The sequence below is a fragment of the Podarcis bocagei genome (genome assembly GCF_964188305.1).
Source record: "Podarcis bocagei genome assembly, chromosome: 6".
In the NCBI taxonomy this organism is placed as follows: domain Eukaryota; kingdom Metazoa; phylum Chordata; class Lepidosauria; order Squamata; family Lacertidae; genus Podarcis; species Podarcis bocagei.
In genome coordinates this window covers 32,923,924-32,945,502 of record NC_138130.1, presented here as the reverse complement: position 1 = coordinate 32,945,502, position 21,579 = coordinate 32,923,924, and the positions used below count along the sequence as shown (strand labels likewise).

Here is a 21,579-nt window from a genome sequence, read left to right as displayed (position 1 = left end):
ATGGATGTCAAGTCTACAACGGCTCCATACGCTTTCCTAATCTGTCACAGTAAACCTTTGCAGATGCTCTAATAATTTTACAGTGTTGGCTTTTAAGTCAGACAATATAAATGCTTTTTTAGAAACAAAAAACAAAAAAGGTACAGTACAAGATGGCAATTTTCATCACAAGTTGATTCAATTACACATCTTTTCAGCCAGCTTTGATTTTATATATATATATATATAAAACCCTCTATTTTTATGCATTCCAGGTTCTTATTCCCATTTCTTTGTACGTCTCCATTGAAATCGTTAAAATATGTCAGGTGTTTTTTATTCATCAAGACAAGGATTTATTTGATGAAGAGACAGATCTTCAGCTACAGTGTCGTGCTCTGAATATCACTGAAGATTTAGGTCAGATTCAGTATATATTTTCAGACAAGACTGGAACTCTTACCGAGAATAAAATGGTTTTCCGAAGGTGCACTGTTTCTGGCGTAGAGTACTCCCACGATGCCAATGGCAAGTATGATATATTTTCATTTCATTTAATGTACATAAAATTGGCTCTCATCAATGGGGTGGGGTGGTAGAAAGGTTCAGTGCAGTTTGCATTTAACATTTAATTTGCACTTTCCTAAACAATAAGCAGACTGAAACGCAGAGGTTTCAGTTGTGAAATTCACACTCACTTGAATTTTACAGTGCAGTTCTGCAGCCAAGTAACGAGTAGAGAAATGCATATTCTGAGCTAAAGGCATGTACACATTATTATTATTATTATTATTATTATTATTATTATTATTATTATTATTATTATTATTATTATTCTGCCCTTCATCTGTAGATCTCAGGGCAGTTCAGTACAATAAAAAGCTTAAAATACATGATAAAAACAAATGCAAACCAATAGCCCTCTCTTCCCCGCCCCCATCTCACAAACACATTAAAATGGAATATAAGATGTTAAAGAAGAACATTTTTGCCTGGGGCCTAAAGGTATATAATGAAGGCGCCAGCCAAACATCCCGGGGAGAACATTCCACAAATGGGGAGCCACTGCAGAAAAGGCCCTTTCTCATGTTGCCACCCTCCAGAACTCTTATGAAGAAGGGTCTCAGATGATGATCTCTGGGTCCAGGTAGGTTCATATGGAGAGAGGCACATATTGGTAGCAATAACATAAAAAAATTCATTGCTTTGGGGAAATGTGCATATTAGGCAAAACTGCATTTAAAAATGTGCAAAGGGAACTTTTCACTGAAATGCTGATGAATCGCCATGAGAAATGTAAAAATAATTGAGAAGAATCTATTAGGGGGGGGCAGTTAAAATCGACAGATTTACCCATCCCTATTTAAAAGCCAGATTCTTGATTTGAGGTGTGTAAGCCAGAGCTGAACCAGTAGTTCTTAAATGATTTATTTTTCTGAGAAAGTTTCTGAGATTCTTCTTCACTCTCTCTCTCTTTCTCTCTCTGAAACAAGAAGACAACTTTGCAGAACTTTCTTCGCAGCAGTAGGCTTCAGCATCTGCCTTGCATGGCGCTGCTGCTTAGGCCAGGCCAGGTGGCAATAAAGCCATAATTCAATGAAGGGAGTTCATGGAAGGAAAGTTTCAGGCCCTCACCTCGGCTCCTCGCAAAGCATCTACAGGGGGTTTGAAGTCCCCCCAAACCATGTGTGATGGAGCACGGGGGGAGAGAGAAAGAGGAACCTTTCCCTCCCATGATCATCCTTAAGTTATCTTAAGATCCTCATCTAATTTGAGGCAGGTCTTTCAGCAGCCCCTCACATCATGGCTCACCAGACCACTCAGAGGCTTTTGGCATGTGCTGGCGGCTGCAGGGCTTGGGGTTAGGAGAGACGGGCAACTTCCTTAGGAACATAGCAAGCTGTCTTAAAGCGAGTCAGGCCATTGGTACATCTCCTTCAGTATTGTCTACACTGGCTAGCGACAGTTTCTCCAGGGCTTCAGGCGGGACCTTTCTGCGTGAGAAACAGATGCCGTCTCACTGAGCTGGTTAACCTATCTTAGGCTCTGACCTGCTGAGCTCACCCATCCTGCCCCACCTCGAAACATCCATGAAGACACACAAACAAACGTTGAATGATTGAAATGAGCTTTATTCGCAAGTTGCTGCGTGTGTGTGTTTCTGAACAGCGCATACCTCTTTGCTCTTAATAACGTGCCTTCTGTTTGGGGCTAATCCAAGAACACCAGAAGTCAAGGAATAAAAATATTGACACTGGCAGTTGTCCCACCGTAGCATCTTATGGACTGTAAGGTTCATAGAAATTGCTTCTTTTGAGTTGGGCGGAGTACAGAGAGAGAATTTAATGTTCTGAGTGGTGTTGGTCATAGTGCAGATTGAATGGCCTTTCATGGTGTCAAAAGCTTAGCAATACATGTGAGGAGCATTTGCATCTTAAAAACACACCCTTTGCATCTTAAAACAGCAGAAAAAGTTGTCATACCAAATGACCCAGCTTTCTTTGGTCTTCTTGTGGAAACTCGGCATCTGTTTCTGACATCTAATCATATCAGTGACCAGCCACAAAGTGTTGCATGTACAACAGGTCACAGTATTTTTGTGGCATGTCTAAACTGAACAGGGTCTGGCTGTAGCACAGTTGGGCCATACATTCCTGCTTGCCTCCACAGTGATCACCAGCTCAGTACTTAAGAGGCAAAACTACACTAAAGGGTTTATGTGATGGCTTCAGATATAGATACAGTGGTACCTCGGGTTAAGTACTTAATTTGTTCCGGAGGTCTGTTCTTAACCTGAAACTGTTCTTAACCTGAAGCACCACTTTGTGTCCAGGGCAGGAGTAATTCTGTGTAACATGTTTCTTTATATTTCATAAACAAAGCGGCAAACTTTGAACTGGCTGAGCTTGCCTAAGACTTGTTTGCAGTTGGCATCCATTCATTGCTACTGATGAAATGAAGAAATGGGGGGGGGGGAATCCTGAACACATTTTGTAGAGTCACTATTTATTCTCCAATGACAGAAATCATTAATGAAATGAGGGCATTTTACACAATTAGTACCCCTTTTCCTTCTTAGGCAGTGCCCAATCTATCCTTCCTTTTTAATTATGAGTGCCTCCCCCCCCCCAGTTATTCTTTCTAAATTTGCACCCGTGCATTTTAAACTTTGCACATTGCTTATTTTGGTCACAATAGAAACCCAGAGGGACTTGGTTAACTCTGCTATCCTAGAAGTCAATTAAATCGCAGTCCCTTTGAATCGCCCAGCCTCTTCTTCTCTTTCCTTATTTTCTTTCTTTCTTTCAGCACTGTGCATAAAATCTATTGTATGATATATAGGTGTGTGGGTAAGATTGTGCAAATTCAGCATTTAATAGTTAACGGCAAGCATGCACATTCCAGGAGGGGAAAACAGGAAAGCAAAATTATACTTGGATGCGGATTCAGTCTTAGGAACCAGAAGGCAGCCAAGCCATTCCTAGTACGGGACCAGATGCGGGCAGGATAAACAGTGGGCACTCTTCAGTCCAGAATGCCTAGAGTGGCATGATAGTAGTTGCTCCCACCCTGCTGCAGATAGCAGCTGCACCTTTCTGGGCTGATGAAGACACACACGATGGAATATATGTCATCAGGATTACACTACAATCCACACAGTTGTGGGTGGAAGATGTAGACATGAATCATGAGTGAGGAGGTGGCAACCTGGTTGGCATCCATCTATCTTGAGAGACAATGGAGTGTGCAGCTGGGGATGAGTAAGAATAATAATAATAATTTTATTATTTGTATACCCCCCCTTTTTGGCTAGGTTGCCCTAGCCATTCTGGGAGGCTCCCAACAGAATATTAAAAACACGATCAAACATTATAAACTTCCCTAAACAGGGCTGCCTTGAGATATCGTCTAAAAGTCAGATTGTTTATTTCCTTGACATTTGATGGAAGAGTGTTCCACAGGGCGGGTGCCACTACGAAGAAGGCCCTCTGCCTGGTTCCCTGTAGCCTCACTTCTCACAATGAGGGAACCACCAGAAGGCCCTCAGAGCTGGACCTCAGTGTCCAGACTGAACAATAGGGGTGGAGACATTCCTTCAGGTATACTGGGCAGGCCAATTAGGGCTTTAAAGGTCAGCACCAACACTTTGGATTGTGCTCGGAAATGTGCTGGGAGCCAATGTAGGTCTTTCAGGACCTGTATTGTATGGTCTTGGCAGCCACTCCCAGTCACCAGTCTAGCTGCCGCATTCTAGATTAGTTGTAGTTTCCTGTTCACCTTCAAAGGTAGCCCCACGTAGAGCTCTTTGCAGTATTCCAAGCGGGAGATAATCAGAGCATGTACCACTCTGGCAAGACAGTCTGCGGGCAGGTTGGGTCTCAGCCAGCGTACCAGGTGGAACTGGTAGACAGCTGCCCAGGACACAGAATTGACTGACCTCCATGGACAGCTGTGAGTCCAAAATGACTCCCAGGCTGCGCACCTGGTCCTTCAGGGGCACAGTTACCTCATTCAAGACCAGAGAGTCCCCCACTGAATTCAAACCACTGCATTAGCATCAGCAAGTGACCTCCCCCGGGCTCAAGCCTGGGCAGGGTATATTAAGTTTCTGGGCTGCCCCTCTTGGCCTTGCTGATATCATCCAAAGGAAAACAGAGCAATACGTGCAGCACCAGCTTGGCTGCAGGTGTTGCCAGAAGGAGGTGTACAAGGTGGCATCCAACCATCTTAGGGACTCCACTTGAGATTTGTATAGGGTGTACTCTCTAGGTTTTTCTTCTCCCAAAGATATCCCACAAGGCAGCAGAGGTTTAGGACCAGAGTTTTCGTCTCCTAGGCTACCTTCCCAAGTTGACGAGCCCCATCTGCTCCTCACTTCCCTCTACAGAACATGTAGAAACCTCCTTCTTGACTGCTGGGCATACTTTTGTTCTCATCCACTCAATCTTCTGGAGACCCATCGGCAACCATACTTCACTAAACATAGAAATAGAGCCTTGTTCAGGTAAAAAAATAACTTGGCAAGGCCAGAACAGAACTCAAAGGCCAGTAAAAAGAACAGAGCACCTGTTACAATTGCACACCACCCAGTTCAGAAATCTCTGATTCTTCATCAATGAATTTGGGAAAATTGAGATTCTTTGAGAAGGGCTTGAGGAAAGGTTGTCTTGGCTTACAAGTGCACCACAGCTGCAAAGGAATGAGCCAGGATCAGCAACAAACCATGCACTTGATCCTTCCCTATGGCATATTCTCTGGCAACTCTGTTAATGCATTGGCTCCCAGTACGTTTCCGAGCACAATTCAAAGTGTTGGTGCTGACCTTTAAAGCCCTAAACGGCCTCGGTCCTGTATACGTGAAGGAGCGTCTCCACCCCCATTGTTCTGCCCGGACACTGAGGTCCAGCTCCGAGAGCCTTCTGACGGTTCCCTCACTGCGAGAAGTGAGGTTATAGGGAACCAGGCAGAGGGCCTTCTTGGTAGTGGCACCCGCCCTGTGGAACACCCTCCCTTCAGATGTGAAGGAAATAAATAGCTATCCTATCTTTAAAAGACATCTGAAGGCAGCCCTGTTCAGGGAAGTTTTTAATATTTAATGCTGTATTGTTTTTAATACTTGATTGGGAGCCGCCCAGAGTGGCTGGGGAAACTCAGCCAGATGGGCGGGGTATAAATAAATTATTATTATTATTATTATTATTATTATTATTATTATTATTATTATTATTATTATTATTGTAGCTGTGCTGTTGAGGATTCATTCGCGGCAGCACAGCTAGTCTGCCAGTTGAGGCTTAGCATCCATCTTGTTCCTAGAAGTACTATGCCATTGTTGTTCCATTTAATACAAACAATGCGAATTCGCTGCCATCGTCTCCCTAATATTTGATTTCCAATATAAAGCCTTTGCTGCAGATCCAGATTAATGTGGGTCCATAAATGTTATCTGGAATGCATTGCAGTTATGCCATCGCCTTTAAAGAAATGACATTTCAAATGTATCACTAAGGAAGTTCTTTTAATCCGCTTGACCACTTGGCATTGTAGTCCGCAAATAGATAACTGCCAGACTTAAAGCTATTTTAGTCCTTAACGAGTTTTTTTGAAGTGCCTTTGTGGAGTGAGGTTTTTGAAAATCATTATTCACAGCTATTTGCAGTGTTGCATTTATTACACTCTGACCTCCCATTTCCTCTTTCGCCACGGATTTTAAATTAATATCCTGTGAACAAAATTCTCGGCAAAGTTCCCAATCTTCCCTGATGAGTTGTCTTTGTTTGTTTGCTTTTAATCATCTAGGTGGCCTCTTTCTGGTTTATTTTATTTTATTATTCTTATTTTTGGTCTTTTGCCGGCAGAGCTGCAGATAATGTAGGTGGCTTTAGGGAAAGCTGTACCGCAAAGGGAGTTTTCTAATGGGCTCCGGTGGATTTTATGAGCTATTTCAGAATGTAATAGCCTTGTCACATTGAGCCAGAAAATGAGGGAAGCCATGTACTGCATTAAATAACTAATTATTTTGTCTATATCAGTCATTAAAAGTTGATGTTCAATTAAGACTCATCTGTGTTGCGTTGTAATACCAAAATGGTTCATTCTCCAGCAAGTGCCATATAATACGAAACGTGGGTGTCAGAGTGCATAGTAGGGTGTGTTTGCATGGGACTTTTGAGGGAAGCTTGTCAGAGAGTCCTGGTTCCTTCCTGCACTGTTGAGGATGGAATGAAGGCAAGAATGAGCAGCCTCTTTGTTCCTCAGACAGACAAGAAATCTTTTGAGGAAGCAGGGATGATAATCTAAACTGGTACAGAAGGAATGGAGAACCTGTGGCCCTCCAGATGTTTCTCACTAGCCCTGATGATTGGCCATGCTGGCTGTGGCTGATGGGAGTTGGAATCAGCAACATCTGGAGGACCACATCCTGTATTACAGCTACTGGTGCAAGCAGACTTCCCTACCTGATGCAAGTAGCCTCCCCTCCACTTCCCTCCTTTGGTCAGAGATGGTGGTACATAAGCTGAAGCCTGATCTCCACCTGGTCATGTGTCATCAGCTGTGAGGTTAGATACTGGTGGGCTCATTTTCCCACAAGCCAGTTATATCCTGAACTGAAGCTATCATAGTCAGTCTCTCTCTCATAATATTTTATTCTTTTCCCCATATAGAATGTTACATTCATTACTCAACAACTGTATTCCTATTCAACAAAATTAATGACTTCCCACTCGCCCAACACCAATATTGATAACCCAGATTACATGCAATTGCGCCTTTCAGGTTCCGTCTCATCGGTAACATGTTTCTTAATGTATTCTGCTGTTTTCTTGCACTTCGAGCCCCGCTGTGGTCTTCGCATGCAGGAAGTGACTTTTTATATAGACTAGATATGGTTTCCATTTTTCTTTGAGAGATTCTAAATTTGTATCTTTCGTCAGCACCGTCCGTTTTTGCCATCTCTGCATATTCCAAGATTTCCGTCAGTCCTTCTTCCTTTGAAGGTGTTCTTCTTCCCTCCTTCCATTTCTGAGCTTAGAGAATCCTTGCTGCTGCAGTCGCATACATAAAGACCGTCAAGGCTTCCTTTGGGATTTTGCTGTATCGTATCCCCAGCAGGAAGGATTCTGGCCTCTTGGGGAAAGCTTTCATTGTCTCCTAAGTGTTTTCATGGCAGCTTAGCGGCAACATCTAGATCAGCATCGGCCGGGCTATCTGGAAGTACATGAATGTAGAGTGCTTCTGCACCATATACAAGAAACTGATTTCATGAGTATTTTTATCAACTCAGCGCCAGGCCATTGGTCCCTGTTGCCCAAGATACTGGCTGGCAACTGTTTTCCATATGTTTTCAGCTGCAACAGAAGAAGTTGCCTTATGCTACTTCATACCATTGGTCCCTCTAGCATCATACTGTCTACACCAACTGGCAGCATATCTCCAGGGTGCTAGGAGAGAGTCTCTGGCCCTGGCCTACCTGGAATTGAACCAGCGACCTTCTGCTTCCAATGCAAATGCGCTCCTAATGAGCTGCAGCCCTTCTCGGGAGAAGCTAGCGATTAAACCAAGGACCTTAAATATGTAAGACGTACACTCTGCAGCCGAGCTATACACTTATCCACATTGTATGTTTCTTTTGGGGGGGTCTTCTTCCATTTCAGGTTGGTTCTAGAGAGCCAAATCCAGAGCAGAAGTAGGACTTGTATATAGTCTGTTAGTGGCATCCTTGTAATTTTAAGCTACTGAAAGGCATTAAAATGCCATTATCAAATAATTTGATCTGCATGCTTTGCAGCCAGTACTTGTTGAATAAGAAATCTACAGCTACGGCCAGGCATCCCAAACCGAACAATTTCCAGGCGTGTCTAATCCTGTGCCTGTTCTGCTGCCTATACCTGCAAATGAGAGGGGATTGTGCCCAAGTCCCTAATTCCCAAAAGAGTTAAACAACTGAATGCACCATACTGAGGACTTAGCATCCTCAGGACAAAAGACATTTCAGGAGTAGGGCTTCCAGGCTTCTAAGTCAATCTATTGTCTCCAAATCACATCCTCTGAGAAACCAGGCTGTGTGTTACGTTGCCTTTGGGGTTACTCACTGGTTGTGTTGGCAGTGTTACCCAACACATTTTTTATCTGTTCTGTACTCCTATTTCATTTTTGCATTTCTTCCACAAGCCAATTTTGTTGTTATTTCTTGTCAATAGCAAAACGTATTGCCATGTACCAGGAAGCTGATTCCGAGGATGAAGAAGCTGCCCCTAAACCGGCGCCATTGTCCCAGCGGGATAGTATTAGCAGTCACCAGAGCATTAAGGTTGTCCACAGGAACCAGAGTACAAAATCTCATCGGCGCACGGGGAGCAGAGTGGAAGCCAAAAGAGCGAGCATCCTCTCAAAGCACACGGCTTTCAGTAGCCCCATGGTAAGTATTCCCTTTATGCTGGGGTCTCCCCGCTAACCATTGTTTTAATCTTCCCATATCCAGGCCCCATCTGCACTATACATTTAAAGCAGTATCATAGCACTTTAGACAGCCGTGGCTTGCCCCAAAGAATCCTGGGAAGTCTAAAGGTTGCTGAGAGACCTCTATTCCCCTCCCTGAGCTGCAGTTCCCAGAGTTCCTGTTAAACTACTCTGGGAATCGTAGCTCTGTGAGAGGAGTGGGCGTCTCCTAGCAACACTCAACACCCTAAGCCAGTGGTTTTTAACCAGTGTGCCGTGGCCCCCCGGGGTGCCTTGAATGATGGTCAGGGGTGCCACAGGCAACACTGGCGCCTCTGTCCCTCTTTCCTTCCCTCCCTCCTCTGATGCCCTCTTGCATCTCTGCCTCCCAAAGGCTTGCACAGCTGTTTGTTGCAGCAGCCCTGCTACAAGGTACCCAGGCAAATGTTGCCTCTGGGGCTGGCCAGGAGGTGCTTCCCAGGCCTCTGTGAGGCAGTGTGAGGAGGCATCTTTCTTTGGGGTAGGGGGTGGCAGCTCAGAGACCAGAGGTGGCAGCTGTGGCTGCTCAGAGGACTCTCAAAGAGAGAGGAGAGGAGGCGAAGGGAACGCTCCACGAGGGAGGCTGTTTGAAAAAGACTGAGTGACATAACTGGGCTCCTGAGCCCCACAGGCGTGCTGCAGAAGGAATGTAGATGGTCAAGCGAGCCGTGGCCTCAAAAAGGTTGAAAGCCTCTGCCCTAACCAGACTATATTTCCCAGGATTCTTTGGGAGAATACATGACCAATCTAAAGTACTATGATACTGCTTTAAATGTATACTTTTGATGGAACCTTAGTTGTACAGTGGTATCTCAGATTAAGTACTTATTTCGTTCCGGAGGTCCGTACTTAACCTGAAACTGTTCTTAACCTGAAGCACCACTTTAGCTAATGGGGCCTCCTGCTGCTGCCGCACCGCCGGAGCCCGATTTCTGTTCTCATCCTGAAGCAAAGTTCTTTCCCTGAAGCACTATTTCTGGGTTAGCGGAGTCTGTAACCTGAAGCGTATGTAACCTGAGGTACCACTGTACTTAGAATAGGGTTGTACAACTTGTGGTTTACCAATGCAAATGCAGACCATGAGTCATCTACACTGCATCCCACCACAGGCTCAATACGTTTCTTGGTTTTGTTCCCTTTGGGGAACCGCAAAAGCAAAGTGACACCTGACACCTGTGTTCAGCTTTGTGAGTAACAAGCTGCGCAGGCCTCTGCTCATACCTCTGTTGGAATCTTTCATGTTTCGGTTTTCTAACGCGTTGTTTCCTGCTATGCACTCTGCAGGTTTTATGCAAGTTACCTCCCCACCTTGCCCCCAAAAATTTTTGGAGGCCAGTCATTTTTATAATCAAAGAGCATTGTGGCTCCTTAAACACTGTTTATTACGGCATAAGCTCTCGTGGATTTGAAAACCTGCCTTGCCAGATGCCCGAGTCCACGAAAGCTTATGTCGCAATCCAGTCTTTTAAAGTGCCACCAGATTTTACAGCTGTTTTTGCTGCAAGAGACATCATGCGGCTATCCCTAACTTTTGCAAGAAAATCACATGCAATTTGTGCGCAGCCACTGATGTATCCTCCTTTGATGTTTGGTTTTTGCTGAGGGAGCAGAATTAAAATGCCTCAAATTCCTCAGTAGATTCCAGATAGACACAGGGAGGAGGCAGAAAAGTTGGAACAGAAGCATCAATTGGTGGTAGGCACATGCAGAGTAATTTTCGGATTGTACTTTGCAAAAGCATGCACAAAGTTTTGTCCTTTCATAAGGTAGAAAAGTCTGAAGGAGGAAGGCCTGGTTAGAGCATCTGATAAAAGAGAAAATGCCAGCAACAGTGGTGTTTGGCATGGAGACTGATTCCTGAAAGGGTCCTGAGACACTACAGTAGTACCTCGGGTTACATACGCTTCAGGTTACAGACTCCGCTAACCCAGAAATAGTGCTTCAGGGAAAGAACTTTGCTTCAGGATGAGAACAGAAATCGGGCTCCGGCGGTGCGACAGCAGCAGGAGGCCCCATTAGCTAAAGTGGTGCTTCAGGTTAAGAACAGTTTCAGGTTAAGAACGGACCTCTGGAACGAATTAAGTACTTAACCCGAGGTACCACTGTAATTTGACAAAGGAGCAGGCCTCTCCTGATTTTTTATGATGGTTACTGACTGCATACACACCAAACCTATAAAGTACACACACCCCCACACCCAAGGGTCCGGGAACTGTAGTTTACTCCTCACTAGGGCCATTGCTTGCTCCTGCCAACCTAGCAGTTCAAAAGCATGTCAAAGTGCAAGTAGATAAATAGGTACCGCTCCGGCGGGAAGGTAAACGGTGTTTCCGTGTGCTGCTCTGGTTCAGCAGAAGAGGCTTAGTCATGCTGGCCACATGACCCGGAAGCTGTACACCGGCTCCCTCGGCCAGTAAAGCGAGATGAGCACCGGAACACCAGAGTCGGCCACCACTGGACCTAATGGTCAGGGGTCCCTTTACCTTTAGGGCCATTGCTGTTGTGACATTACTGGCCGCTGGTAGCCCTTGCTGATCTACTGCTGCTTACCCACCAATCTACCAGTAAATCCCAGCTGTCAGGGATCGTGCTGAGGAGGTCTGCACTGAGGACGAATGGTGGGAGGCTCTCCCTGCTTCCAATCCGGATCCTGAATCTTTCCAGAAGCAGTGGGACAGTATAGATTTGGAGCAGTGGTTTGCAGGGGGACATAGTTCAGAAGACAGAAGTTGGAAGAACTGGGTGGTGAACAGCTAGGAGAAGAACTGGGGGAGAGAGAGAGAGTTAACAGACTCAATTTGTCTGGAAAGCATTCATCCGCTCAGCCCAAGTTCAAGGGGAGCAGATAAGATGACAGCACAGAAAGCACAGTGGTTGTGAGATCAGGTTGCAAGACACAGAAGTGAGGGGGGTGACTAGGGGGGGACCCTTAATTAGGAGCACCTTCATCCTTAGGAATGGATTCTTTGTTCTCTTCCTGCGTTCATTAAAATATCTAACTAGTAATAGACTCCTTTCGCTTTGTTCTGTTTATCTCCTACCAAAGGGGGGGAGGAAATCGAGTCCCTGAAGCCTGACCCCAGCCTACCTTCTGCTCACCCTTTCTGCAATACAACTGCACTAACACAAGCTTCAGAATTAGTGGGTATTACAGTTTATTTTGGAGAAGCGAAAAGATATTGGCGTTTGAATCAATACACATACTGCCAACGGTCTTATCTTAGCTGAAAACTTCTCTAAAGATGATTGGCAGGTGCACAGTCAAACATTGTTGCTTTCAGGCTACTCTTAGGGTTATCTACCCCGATGTAAACAAGGAATGGTCATTACTTTGCTTCAGAAGATTATCCCACCCCCCTTGCATACTGGAAAACGGTATTTGTAAAGCACAGGGCTTGGGTTGTGATATTCCGTGGGGCGAGAGAAAGTGGGTTGTCTCCAGAGACACAGATCAGAGATATGCTTGACAGAGCACATCTGCAGAACAAGCTCAGCCTGGAGACTTGGGAAAAGGGTGCCCTCAAAATGCGCCAGCCTGCAAGGGATTCACTTTGCCTGTCTTTCGATTCCAGGAAAAAGATATCACGCCAGATCCTCATTTGCTGCAGAAAGTCGACGAGTGTGCGAGCTACCTGGAGATCACGAGGAGCCACGACCGACCGTTATCGCAGCTGTCCCCCGAACTCTCTGACATCTTTGACTTTTTCATAGCACTGACCATTTGCAATACGGTGGTTGTCACGTCTCCGAACCAGCCACGGCAGAAGGTAGGTTAGGGGATGTTAGGTGCCGGCATGGTTGCTTGAAAGTGAACAGGCAAGACTCCCACCAGTCTTTTCCAGGCTTTATTATCTGTACAAGACATTTACAGTGCAGAGCGTCTCAAGTCCATGTCTGCTCAATCGCTAGCAGAATCTGGGAGTGGGCGGTCCTTAAACCTTCCCCAGCATAACAGTCATTTGACCCCCATCCTTCTCCTCCCCTCTCTGCGTGCGAACCGACTGCGCAGGGAGGGCGCTGGCAAAGGGGGATTTTCCTCCCCTCCGCCTTGCTCAGTCAGGCTCGGTGTTGTGGCTCTCTCTAGCATCTTCTGATCCCTGCCTTCCTTCCCCAATGGAGGCGGGACTTCCCTCCTCACCGGAGGAAGAGCTGCTTCACACGATTGGAGGCTCCCTGTAACACAGCTGCCCTTCCACCTCTTGCCTCTGAGCTGATGGCAGTTCCCTGACAGGGGAGAAACCGTGCAAAGCAGCTTAAGCCTGCTTTAGGATAGATTTTTGAAAGCCATGACGTGAAAACCTAAGAAGAGGCTGCTGGATCAGTCTGATGGCCTCATCCTGTTCTACTTCTAGCCCTCATCCTGTGCTCACAGTGGCCAACCAGATGTTTTTGGGCAGGTGCGACTCTGCTTCTGCAGACTTTGGTGTGTCTGCGTGTTCCCTCTGAAAGAATCCCTGCAGAGATAATGGCTCTGACTCCTGAAAAAGTATAGTTTGATCCTGAGCATGTCCTCCCAGGCATATTTACTGCCGTTTCCATGGACTTTGTCAAGGACAGCGTTGATCTCATTAAATTTAATTGCAAAGAACCCTATACTGGAGCTGTATGGGGGGGGGGGACCAATGTCTGATTCTTCTTCTTTTCAGGCAATACAAGGATGATTTTAAACCACTTGGAGGTTTTGTTTCTAACTATTTAGCAGCATACAAATTTTGTTAAATAAACAAAGAATACTACATTGGGAGAAAGGCGATATATTTGTGTACATCTCATTTAAGGATTCGCGTGGCTGACAACAGTTATTCGTGCCTAGGGCTTGTGCCTGCTCCTGATGGCTCCACTGTCAAAGTCAGATAGTAGATGTGTATCTGAAGAAGTGTGCATGCACACGAAAGCTCATACCAAGAACTAACTTAGTTGGTCTTTAAGGTGCTACTGGAAGGAATTTTTTTATTTTGAAAGTCAGATAGGGCAAGAAAGGATGAAAAGGGGCAGATGCTTGGGCAACTATTGAGGTTTTTTAAATATAATCACAGTAGTGTTGTTGGGCTCCAACTCCCATCAGCACCAGCCATCATGGCCAATGGTGACGGTTTATGCCGTTGGTTAGAGCATGGTGCTGATAATTCCAAGGTTGTAGGTTCGATCCCCATATGAGACAGCTGCATATTCCCGCATTGCAGGGGGTTGGACTAGATGGTCCTTAGGTACCCTTCCAACTCTACAGTTCTAACATCTGGAGGGCCACAGGTTCCTGCGCCTGCTGTTTGTGCGCTGTTTTTATTTTTTGCTTTTGGAAGCCTTTTATTAGCTCCAGAAATGTGTGCAAAACATCCGCTGTGCTCTGCTTCTATTAATTTGCACTGTCAGATTTACATAGGCTGATTTCTCACCCGAGTCTCCCTTCTTGGTGGTTGGTCCTTGTTTCTTTTTCTAAATTTATTTATTTGGTTTTTCAACTTAAAATTTTACAGAAATATATCAAACATAAATCATAAAAACAAGATTCCGAGGAATCTCCTGGGCTTCCACCCTCCCCTTTAGTGGGTCCTATTATTAATCAATTCCGCATCTTTTATAAAAATCCAAACCCTTTACCTCTTCCTTTATATCCCGAATCAACCTTAAACTACAAGTGATATTCCAATCCTACTAACAATTTTAACTGTTTACAATGGTCTTTAAGATAAGTTATAAATTTTCCTCATTCCTTATTGAAATTTATTTCTGACACTTCCGGTCATTTTAGCCATTTCAGCATAGTCCATTAACTTCATCAGCCATTCTTCTCTGGTAGAAACTTTATCTTCTTTCCATTTCTGGGTGAGTAACATCTGTGCAGCCGTGGTTGCATACATAAATAGTCTTTTCTGCTCCTTTGGGATTTCAGCACCTAGAATTCCTAAAAGGAAGGCTTCAGGCTTTTTAACAAAGGTTATTTAAAACATTTTTTCAACTCGTTATATAGCATTTCCCAAAATCCTTTTACTACCTTACAATTCCACCACATATGATAAAAGGTGCCTTCTTTTTCCTTACATTTCCAGCATACATTTGAGCATGTTTTATACATTTTTGCTAATTTACCAGGAGTTAAATACCATCTGTACATCATTTTTGGTCCTTGTTTCTTAAGGTTCGGATCAGATTTGAGCTGAAGTCTCCTGTCAAGACCATTGAGGACTTCATTCGGAAACTCACGCCCAGCCGCCTGACGTCCGGCTCCAACAACAGCAGCTCATCCAGCCTGGCCACCAGCAAATCGACACAGCGAGCTGGTTCCAGCATGATTTCATCCGCATCCACGGAAAGCACTTTACTCAACGAAGAAGAAAAGCTAGCTAACTCTGCCCAGGTGAATAACAATAGCTACAGTTCCCAGCAGCCCAAATGGACACTGGGCAATGGGCCGAGAGAGGGTGAACTACGCTACGAGGCAGAGAGCCCAGACGAAGCCGCCCTTGTCTATGCGGCAAGAGCCTACGACTGCGCTTTGGTTGGTAGGCTTCCTGACCAGGTCTCTATAGAGCTGCCTCACCTGGGGAAACTGACCTTTGAGCTCTTGCACATTCTGGGCTTCGACTCCATCCGGAAACGGATGTCTGTGGTGGTCAGGCATCCTCTCACCGATGAGATCAATGTTTACACTAAAGGAGCGGATTCGGCTATCATGGATCTCCTTCTGCCCTGCTCTTCAGGTACAAACTTCCCCTCTCAGGTTATGGAAAAAAGCATAACAGCTTAGGGCTGACTTTCTCTGCCACGACACAGATAGATTTGTGCCCTGCTGTAATTTTTTTTGAGGAACTATGTTCGTAGCATCTTCCGTCTTTATGATCTCTTTAGAAGCAGCAACCTGACAGTGAGGTATCAGCCCTTTGGCTGAACAAATCTAAAAATGGATCAGCTTTCACTTGCTCTAGTATTCAATGTATTGTGCTGGGTTATTTTTTTCCAGAATTTTCATATTTGGAGCAGTTTTTCCTGTCCATTTGCAAAGATTTGTGTTCTGCACTTAAGCAGGGGGGATCTGAAATCAATAAAAAGTGGCGATGTTCTGTAGTCAATGCTTTGATGTCGCCAATAAAATATGAGGCTGAAATGAACTCTGTACTTCGGATTTGCTAGTCAAATTGGATTGTTTTCTTTGACACATTTGCAACTTGTGGATCCGTGAACTTCAGTCCTTTAGTCTGACAGCAAATGTTGGTTTCAGCATAAATTTCTTACCATAATTAACTTAATCTTACTGGAAAACACTAGAGCAAATTGCCGTGAAATCGTTTTCATTCTGCATTATTTGTTTAATAAAATAAACAAACATGCAAGCTTGGACTTTTTGTCCTTCACATACATAAGTTAGACTAGGACCACAGAATTAAGAACTGTTTGTCATTCTAGCACCAAAAGTAACCTTCCCTATTCGGATATGCTACTTAGATCTTGCAGCCTAAAAAAACTTGCTTCGGAATGTCTGTTTCTTGCTAGCTGAAAGAGAGCTCTAGTTCAAGAAATATGTGGTGACAAATGCAATCACGTCTTATTATTACAATTTAAAATATGAACAATTTATAATGCTCATTTATTCAGTAACAACACGGAACTGAATATTGTAATTGGCTTAGGTTAGAGAATCCTGGGAAATGGAGGATTATTTGCCACAGAAACAAGTTTTAGCCCTCCTTTTTCTGTCTATCTATCTATCTATCTATCTATCTATATATATATAGAGAGAGAGAGAGAGAGAGAGAGATGGTTTCTACTCCATTTTGTGAAGACCTCTGATGGCTCACCAGAGATAATTTAAGTAATACATCTAAAAATAACAAAATGCCACCCAGCATAAGTATTAACAAATTCAGCAAAGCAACCAGGCTAAAGTTGATGCTATGCGATGAAGGCTCAAAACTCCAAATCCATATCACTGCATTTCTTTCTGTTCCTCCCCTTGTTATCATCTCTTCTACCTACTTTTCCTTAACAAAAAAAACCCAAACCAACCTCAAAGCTTAGAAGCAAAGTTCATAAAACTCCAGTATTGTCCAGAAAATCAAAACATTCCATAGGTACATGGTCTTGGTGGCATCTGAAGCCCATTGTCTATGTACCACCCTAGTTCCATCTCTTTGATTCCCCCCTATAGTGAGCTACATTAGTGCAACCCAGCACAGCTCATCTTGTAGAAATAGGATTGCAACCAATAAAGTAGGACAGACATGTCCTTCTCATGGAATAAATGATACACCTGTAGCTATATCAATGCAAGCAACTGAACAGAAAGTAAACATTAAAAAATAATAATACAAGACTCTCTGGCACATTTTTAAATAAGAGAAAAACTATGTGGCATACACAAAATAATGGTCTTTGAGCAGGAAGATTTGGGGTTTCCCGGGGGAATACTAGTGTTGCTATTATATATATGGCTTTTCTTTCCAGCCATGAGAGAGAGAAAAGGATTGTTCATTTTTAGACTACCAAATTACTGGTATTTAATAATTTTTAAGTGTTTTGCTTTTTTAAAAAAAAATCATTTCCAGATGACCCTAGAGACAGACATCAAAAGAAAATCCGAAGCAAAACTCAGAATTTTCTTAATCTTTATGCTGCTGATGGGCTGAGAACTTTGTGCATTGCAAAGAAAGTAAGTGCCTGAAATGTCCTAAATTCATTTGGGGGGGTGTATCTCACATATATGGGGAGGGGGTTGTTATTTTATATATATATACATATATATACATACATACACACACACACACACACACACACACAGCATGAGGTATTTTCAAACCTACTGAAACCATGGGGTTATTCATCCGGTGTCTCTGTGCTGGTCCGTGGCCTTTTATGTTCCTTTGATGTGAATGTTCCTCCTCCTTGCCTCCCTCCCTCCCTATTTCCTTCCTCAACAGGTCCTGAGCAAGGAAGACTATTCCTGCTGGTTGAAAAGTCACATTGAAGCCGAATCTTCCATCGACAACCGGGAAGAGCTGCTGTTCCAGTCGGCCGTTCGGATAGAGACTGATTTGCATCTTCTAGGTAACAGCAAGCAGAAAAGAAAGGCATTGAGAGGGTGAACTTGAGAAGCATTCTCTCAGTGGTTGCCATTAATCTCTGGAATTACTTGCAGTCAGGTGGTATATCAGCTGACATGGATGCAGCATATTCTGGAACACCTGATTGCGCTTTCGATTTTCCTAGTCCACCTAGTCCCACATAATACAGTCATACCTCGGGTTGCAAACATGATCCGTGTGGGAGGCACGTTCGCAACCCGCAGCATTCGCAACCCACAGTGCCGCGTCTGCACACACACCTGACGCGCTTTGGCGCTTATGCGCAAATCACAATTTAGCACTTCTGTGCGAGCGCCGAAATCCGGAAGTAACCCGTTCTGGTACTTCCGGGTTCAGCACAGTCCGTAACCCGAAAACGCACAACCCACGGCGTTCGCAACCCAAGGTATGACTGTAAAGGGGGAATTCAAATAGAGCCCTCACAGTCACAGAACAGCTTTTGAGCCAGTCAGTGCCTCTGTTAACTCCGTTGACAACCACCTTTCACCTTGTTCCGTAGGATCCATCAACATGCTTTTTAAGGGTCAATGAGAGCTTCACGGGGAGAGAGGAACTGCAAAAATCCCCTCCTCTTTCTTTTTCTTTTAATTATACTTTGTTAAATTTCAACATTTTTGACATATACAATCAAAACACAATTTTGTCTTTTATTTTTGTCGACTTCCCGCCCCCTTTTCCATGGAGTTGTTGTTTCTCCCCTTCTGCCCTGTCTTCTATCTATTAAATCATAACCACAATATTATATAATTACTTCTGTTGTTCATAGCTCAAATCCTACCTCGCAAGTTCATCACACTATAATATTTCTTCACGTGGTCCGAAAAAGGCATCCATTCTTCCATAAAACACTCATCATTAGATTCTCTTAAATTTCCCAGTTCTGCATAGTATATTATCTTACTTATCTAGTCTTCTTTGGTGATGATTCATCCCTTCCTCTTTCCTTACCGGAAGAATCCACTGCAGCGGCAGTCCCTATGGTGGTGTAGGGGTGGCACCGCCGCTCTCCCAGCCCCCGAACGCACAAGGTTAAGTGTGTGTGGTAATCTATTTAAAGTCCTGGTTTTATTTTTGCTTCCGTTTGCTTTGTGTCGTAGGTGCGACGGGCATTGAGGATCGTTTACAGGACGGAGTCCCAGAAACCATTGCAAACCTGCGTAAAGCCGGGCTGCAGATCTGGGTTCTAACTGGAGACAAACAAGAAACAGCTGTTAATATTGCTTATGCTTGCAAGCTATTGGACCACGACGAAGAAATCATCACCTTGAATGCCGATTCGCCGGTATGGTGACACTGCCGTGCAGTACTGGGCCTTGTAAATCTAGTGGGCTCTCAGCCTTTCATAGCATGTCTGCCCAGGCTGGAGGCTTCCTGAACATGTATACCTAGACATTCCTGCATAATATGTGAGCTACCAAGCCAAGCACAGCCTTCCAGCCATGCATGGATGCCACCCCGCCCTGGGAAGGCTTGATAAACCTCATTTTTTGCTGCAGTGATTGTCCTCCATATGTTAGGCCACATTAAATGTGTGATTGGCTGTGTTCAGCTTGCAAGTTGTGCAAACCTGGCCTGGAGGTAAAATGTCCCAAAGGGATGTGCTTGATTATGAATCACAGAATTATAGAGTTGAAAGGGACCTGGCGGTCATCTAGTCTAACCCGCCCTGCATTGCAGGAATCTCAGCTAAAGTATCCAGGAGAGGTGGCCATCCAACCTCTGCTTAAAAACCTCCCAACAAAGATGACCATTGCATATGGAAGCTCTTCTGCAAAGTTCTAATTCTGTTTTCTTTTTTAATCTTCCATTCTCTCCCTCACCCCCTCCTCCCATCCTTCTGAGTGGCTGTTCTTATTCTGATGGTTTTCATTTATATGTTGCTTTGGATAACACTGATTTAAAGAAATTAGGAATTTCTCAAGTAAAGCAAATCGAGATCATGGAGCAAAACCCAGAGCTTGCCTCTTTTTTCTTCTCGCTCTAACTCCACACACTCAATTTTTTGTTGTCTTTTATTCTAGGAAATGTGTGCTACATTGCTGGAGCAACACTTGAAACGCATCGAGTCTAAATGTTCGAACGAAGTGGCTGAAAAACCTACCGGGAACTCGCAAGTGAAGTTCACCCCTCTCTATGTGCCGCCATCAGCCTTGGCGCATCCCAACTTGGGCTTGGTGGTTGACGGAAGGACCTTGGCTTATGCCCTCGACAAAGGCCTGCAGGACAAATTCCTTTCGCTAGCCAGGAGGTGCCGCTCTCTGCTGTGTTGCCGCTCGACCCCAATTCAGAAGGGGATGGTTGTGAAACTGGTCAGAGACAAACTCAAAACAATGACTTTGGCAATAGGCAAGTACCTTGGCTTTCAGTCTGATTAGCAAACAAACACAAAGGCAAGACATTTTCTTTCTTTCAGCCAGAGCTATCGCTCTTTCATTTTAAGTGGAAGTGGGGAACATTTTCTAGCGCGAAATGTTTCCTTCCCTTCCTTGCATTTCTTGTGGGCAAACTTCCAGGAGCCACATGGCTTTGGTGGAGCCAGAAGCAAAAACCAGTGGAGAAATGAATGTAATTTTTACAGCAGAGATCACTTCTTTGTTCAGAGCAATGCATAAGCTGCCGCAAGCTTTTAGGGCACTTGCGAAGGACAACAAGATATGAAGGAGATGGTAGACAGATTAAAACAGAGAAGGCAGCTTTTGTGGGGAAATGATATTTGCCAATTTGGGGGTCGGCGGGAGGGTGGGTCATACAAAATTGAAATCGATTGCATGGATTTTAGACCTTCCTGAGCCATTTTGGACTTACTGGTCTCAGGCACCCTCCCCACTTGAGGTGGTAGTGCATTTTCCTTTGCTAAGTTCAGAACATGGCAAGAAGCTAGCCCTGTTGTATTGGGGAATCCTGCTGCCCACACTGCTTGGCAGGACACTGGGCGCCTGACCCAAAGTCCTGCCCTTACCGTCTCACAACTTCCTGTGCAGGGAAGGATGAAGGAGGGGGTTGGGTGAGACCATATAACACCGGTCTTGAAAGACCTGCATTGGCTCCCAGTACGTTTCCGAGCACAATTCAAAGTGTTGGTGCTGACCTTTAAAGCCCTAAATGGCCTCGGTCCAGTATACCTGAAGGAGCGTCTCCACCCCCATCATTCTGCCCGGACGCTGAGGTCCAGCGCCGAGGGCCTTCTGGCGGTTCCCTCATTGCGAGAAGCAAAGCTACAGGGAACCAGGCAGAGGGCCTTCTCGGTAGTGGCGCCCGCCCTGTGGAACGCCCTTCCAGCAGATGTCAAAGCGATAAACAACTACCTGACATTCAGGAGACATTTTAAGGCAGCCCTGTTCAGGGAAGTTTTTAACGTGTGATATTTTATTGTATTTTTGGTTTTTATGGAAGCCGCCCAGAGTGGCTGGGGAGACCCAGACAGATGGGCGGGGTATAAATAATAAATTATTATTATTATTGTTATTATTATTATTATTATTATTATTATTATTATTATTATTATTATTATTATTATTATTATTATATTATCTCCTATCTTGCA

The 21,579-nt window shown here is 44.5% G+C and overlaps 1 protein-coding gene and 1 long non-coding RNA gene across 4 annotated transcripts in view; one reads left to right on the top strand and one right to left on the bottom strand.

Moving 5' to 3' along the window:
• Positions 1-21,579, top strand: part of ATP10A (ATPase phospholipid transporting 10A (putative)) — a 148,088-nt gene that overhangs the window by 105,062 nt on the left and 21,447 nt on the right. For all 3 annotated transcript variants that reach the window (XM_081197537.1, XM_081197536.1, XM_081197535.1), the window contains exons 8-15: positions 255-507; positions 8,682-8,899; positions 12,531-12,725; positions 15,095-15,656; positions 17,499-17,602; positions 17,871-17,997; positions 19,133-19,317; positions 20,057-20,381. In XM_081197537.1, the coding sequence (XP_081053663.1) occupies positions 255-507; positions 8,682-8,899; positions 12,531-12,725; positions 15,095-15,656; positions 17,499-17,602; positions 17,871-17,997; positions 19,133-19,317; positions 20,057-20,381 (1,969 nt within the window). The remainder of the gene's footprint in view (positions 1-254; positions 508-8,681; positions 8,900-12,530; positions 12,726-15,094; positions 15,657-17,498; positions 17,603-17,870; positions 17,998-19,132; positions 19,318-20,056; positions 20,382-21,579) is intronic.
• The window catches only part of LOC308588902, a 74,854-nt gene continuing 67,209 nt past the window's right edge, over positions 13,935-21,579 (bottom strand). Inside the window, exon 3 of the long non-coding RNA XR_014008972.1 lies at positions 13,935-14,851. This is a non-coding gene — a long non-coding RNA (uncharacterized lncRNA). The remainder of the gene's footprint in view (positions 14,852-21,579) is intronic.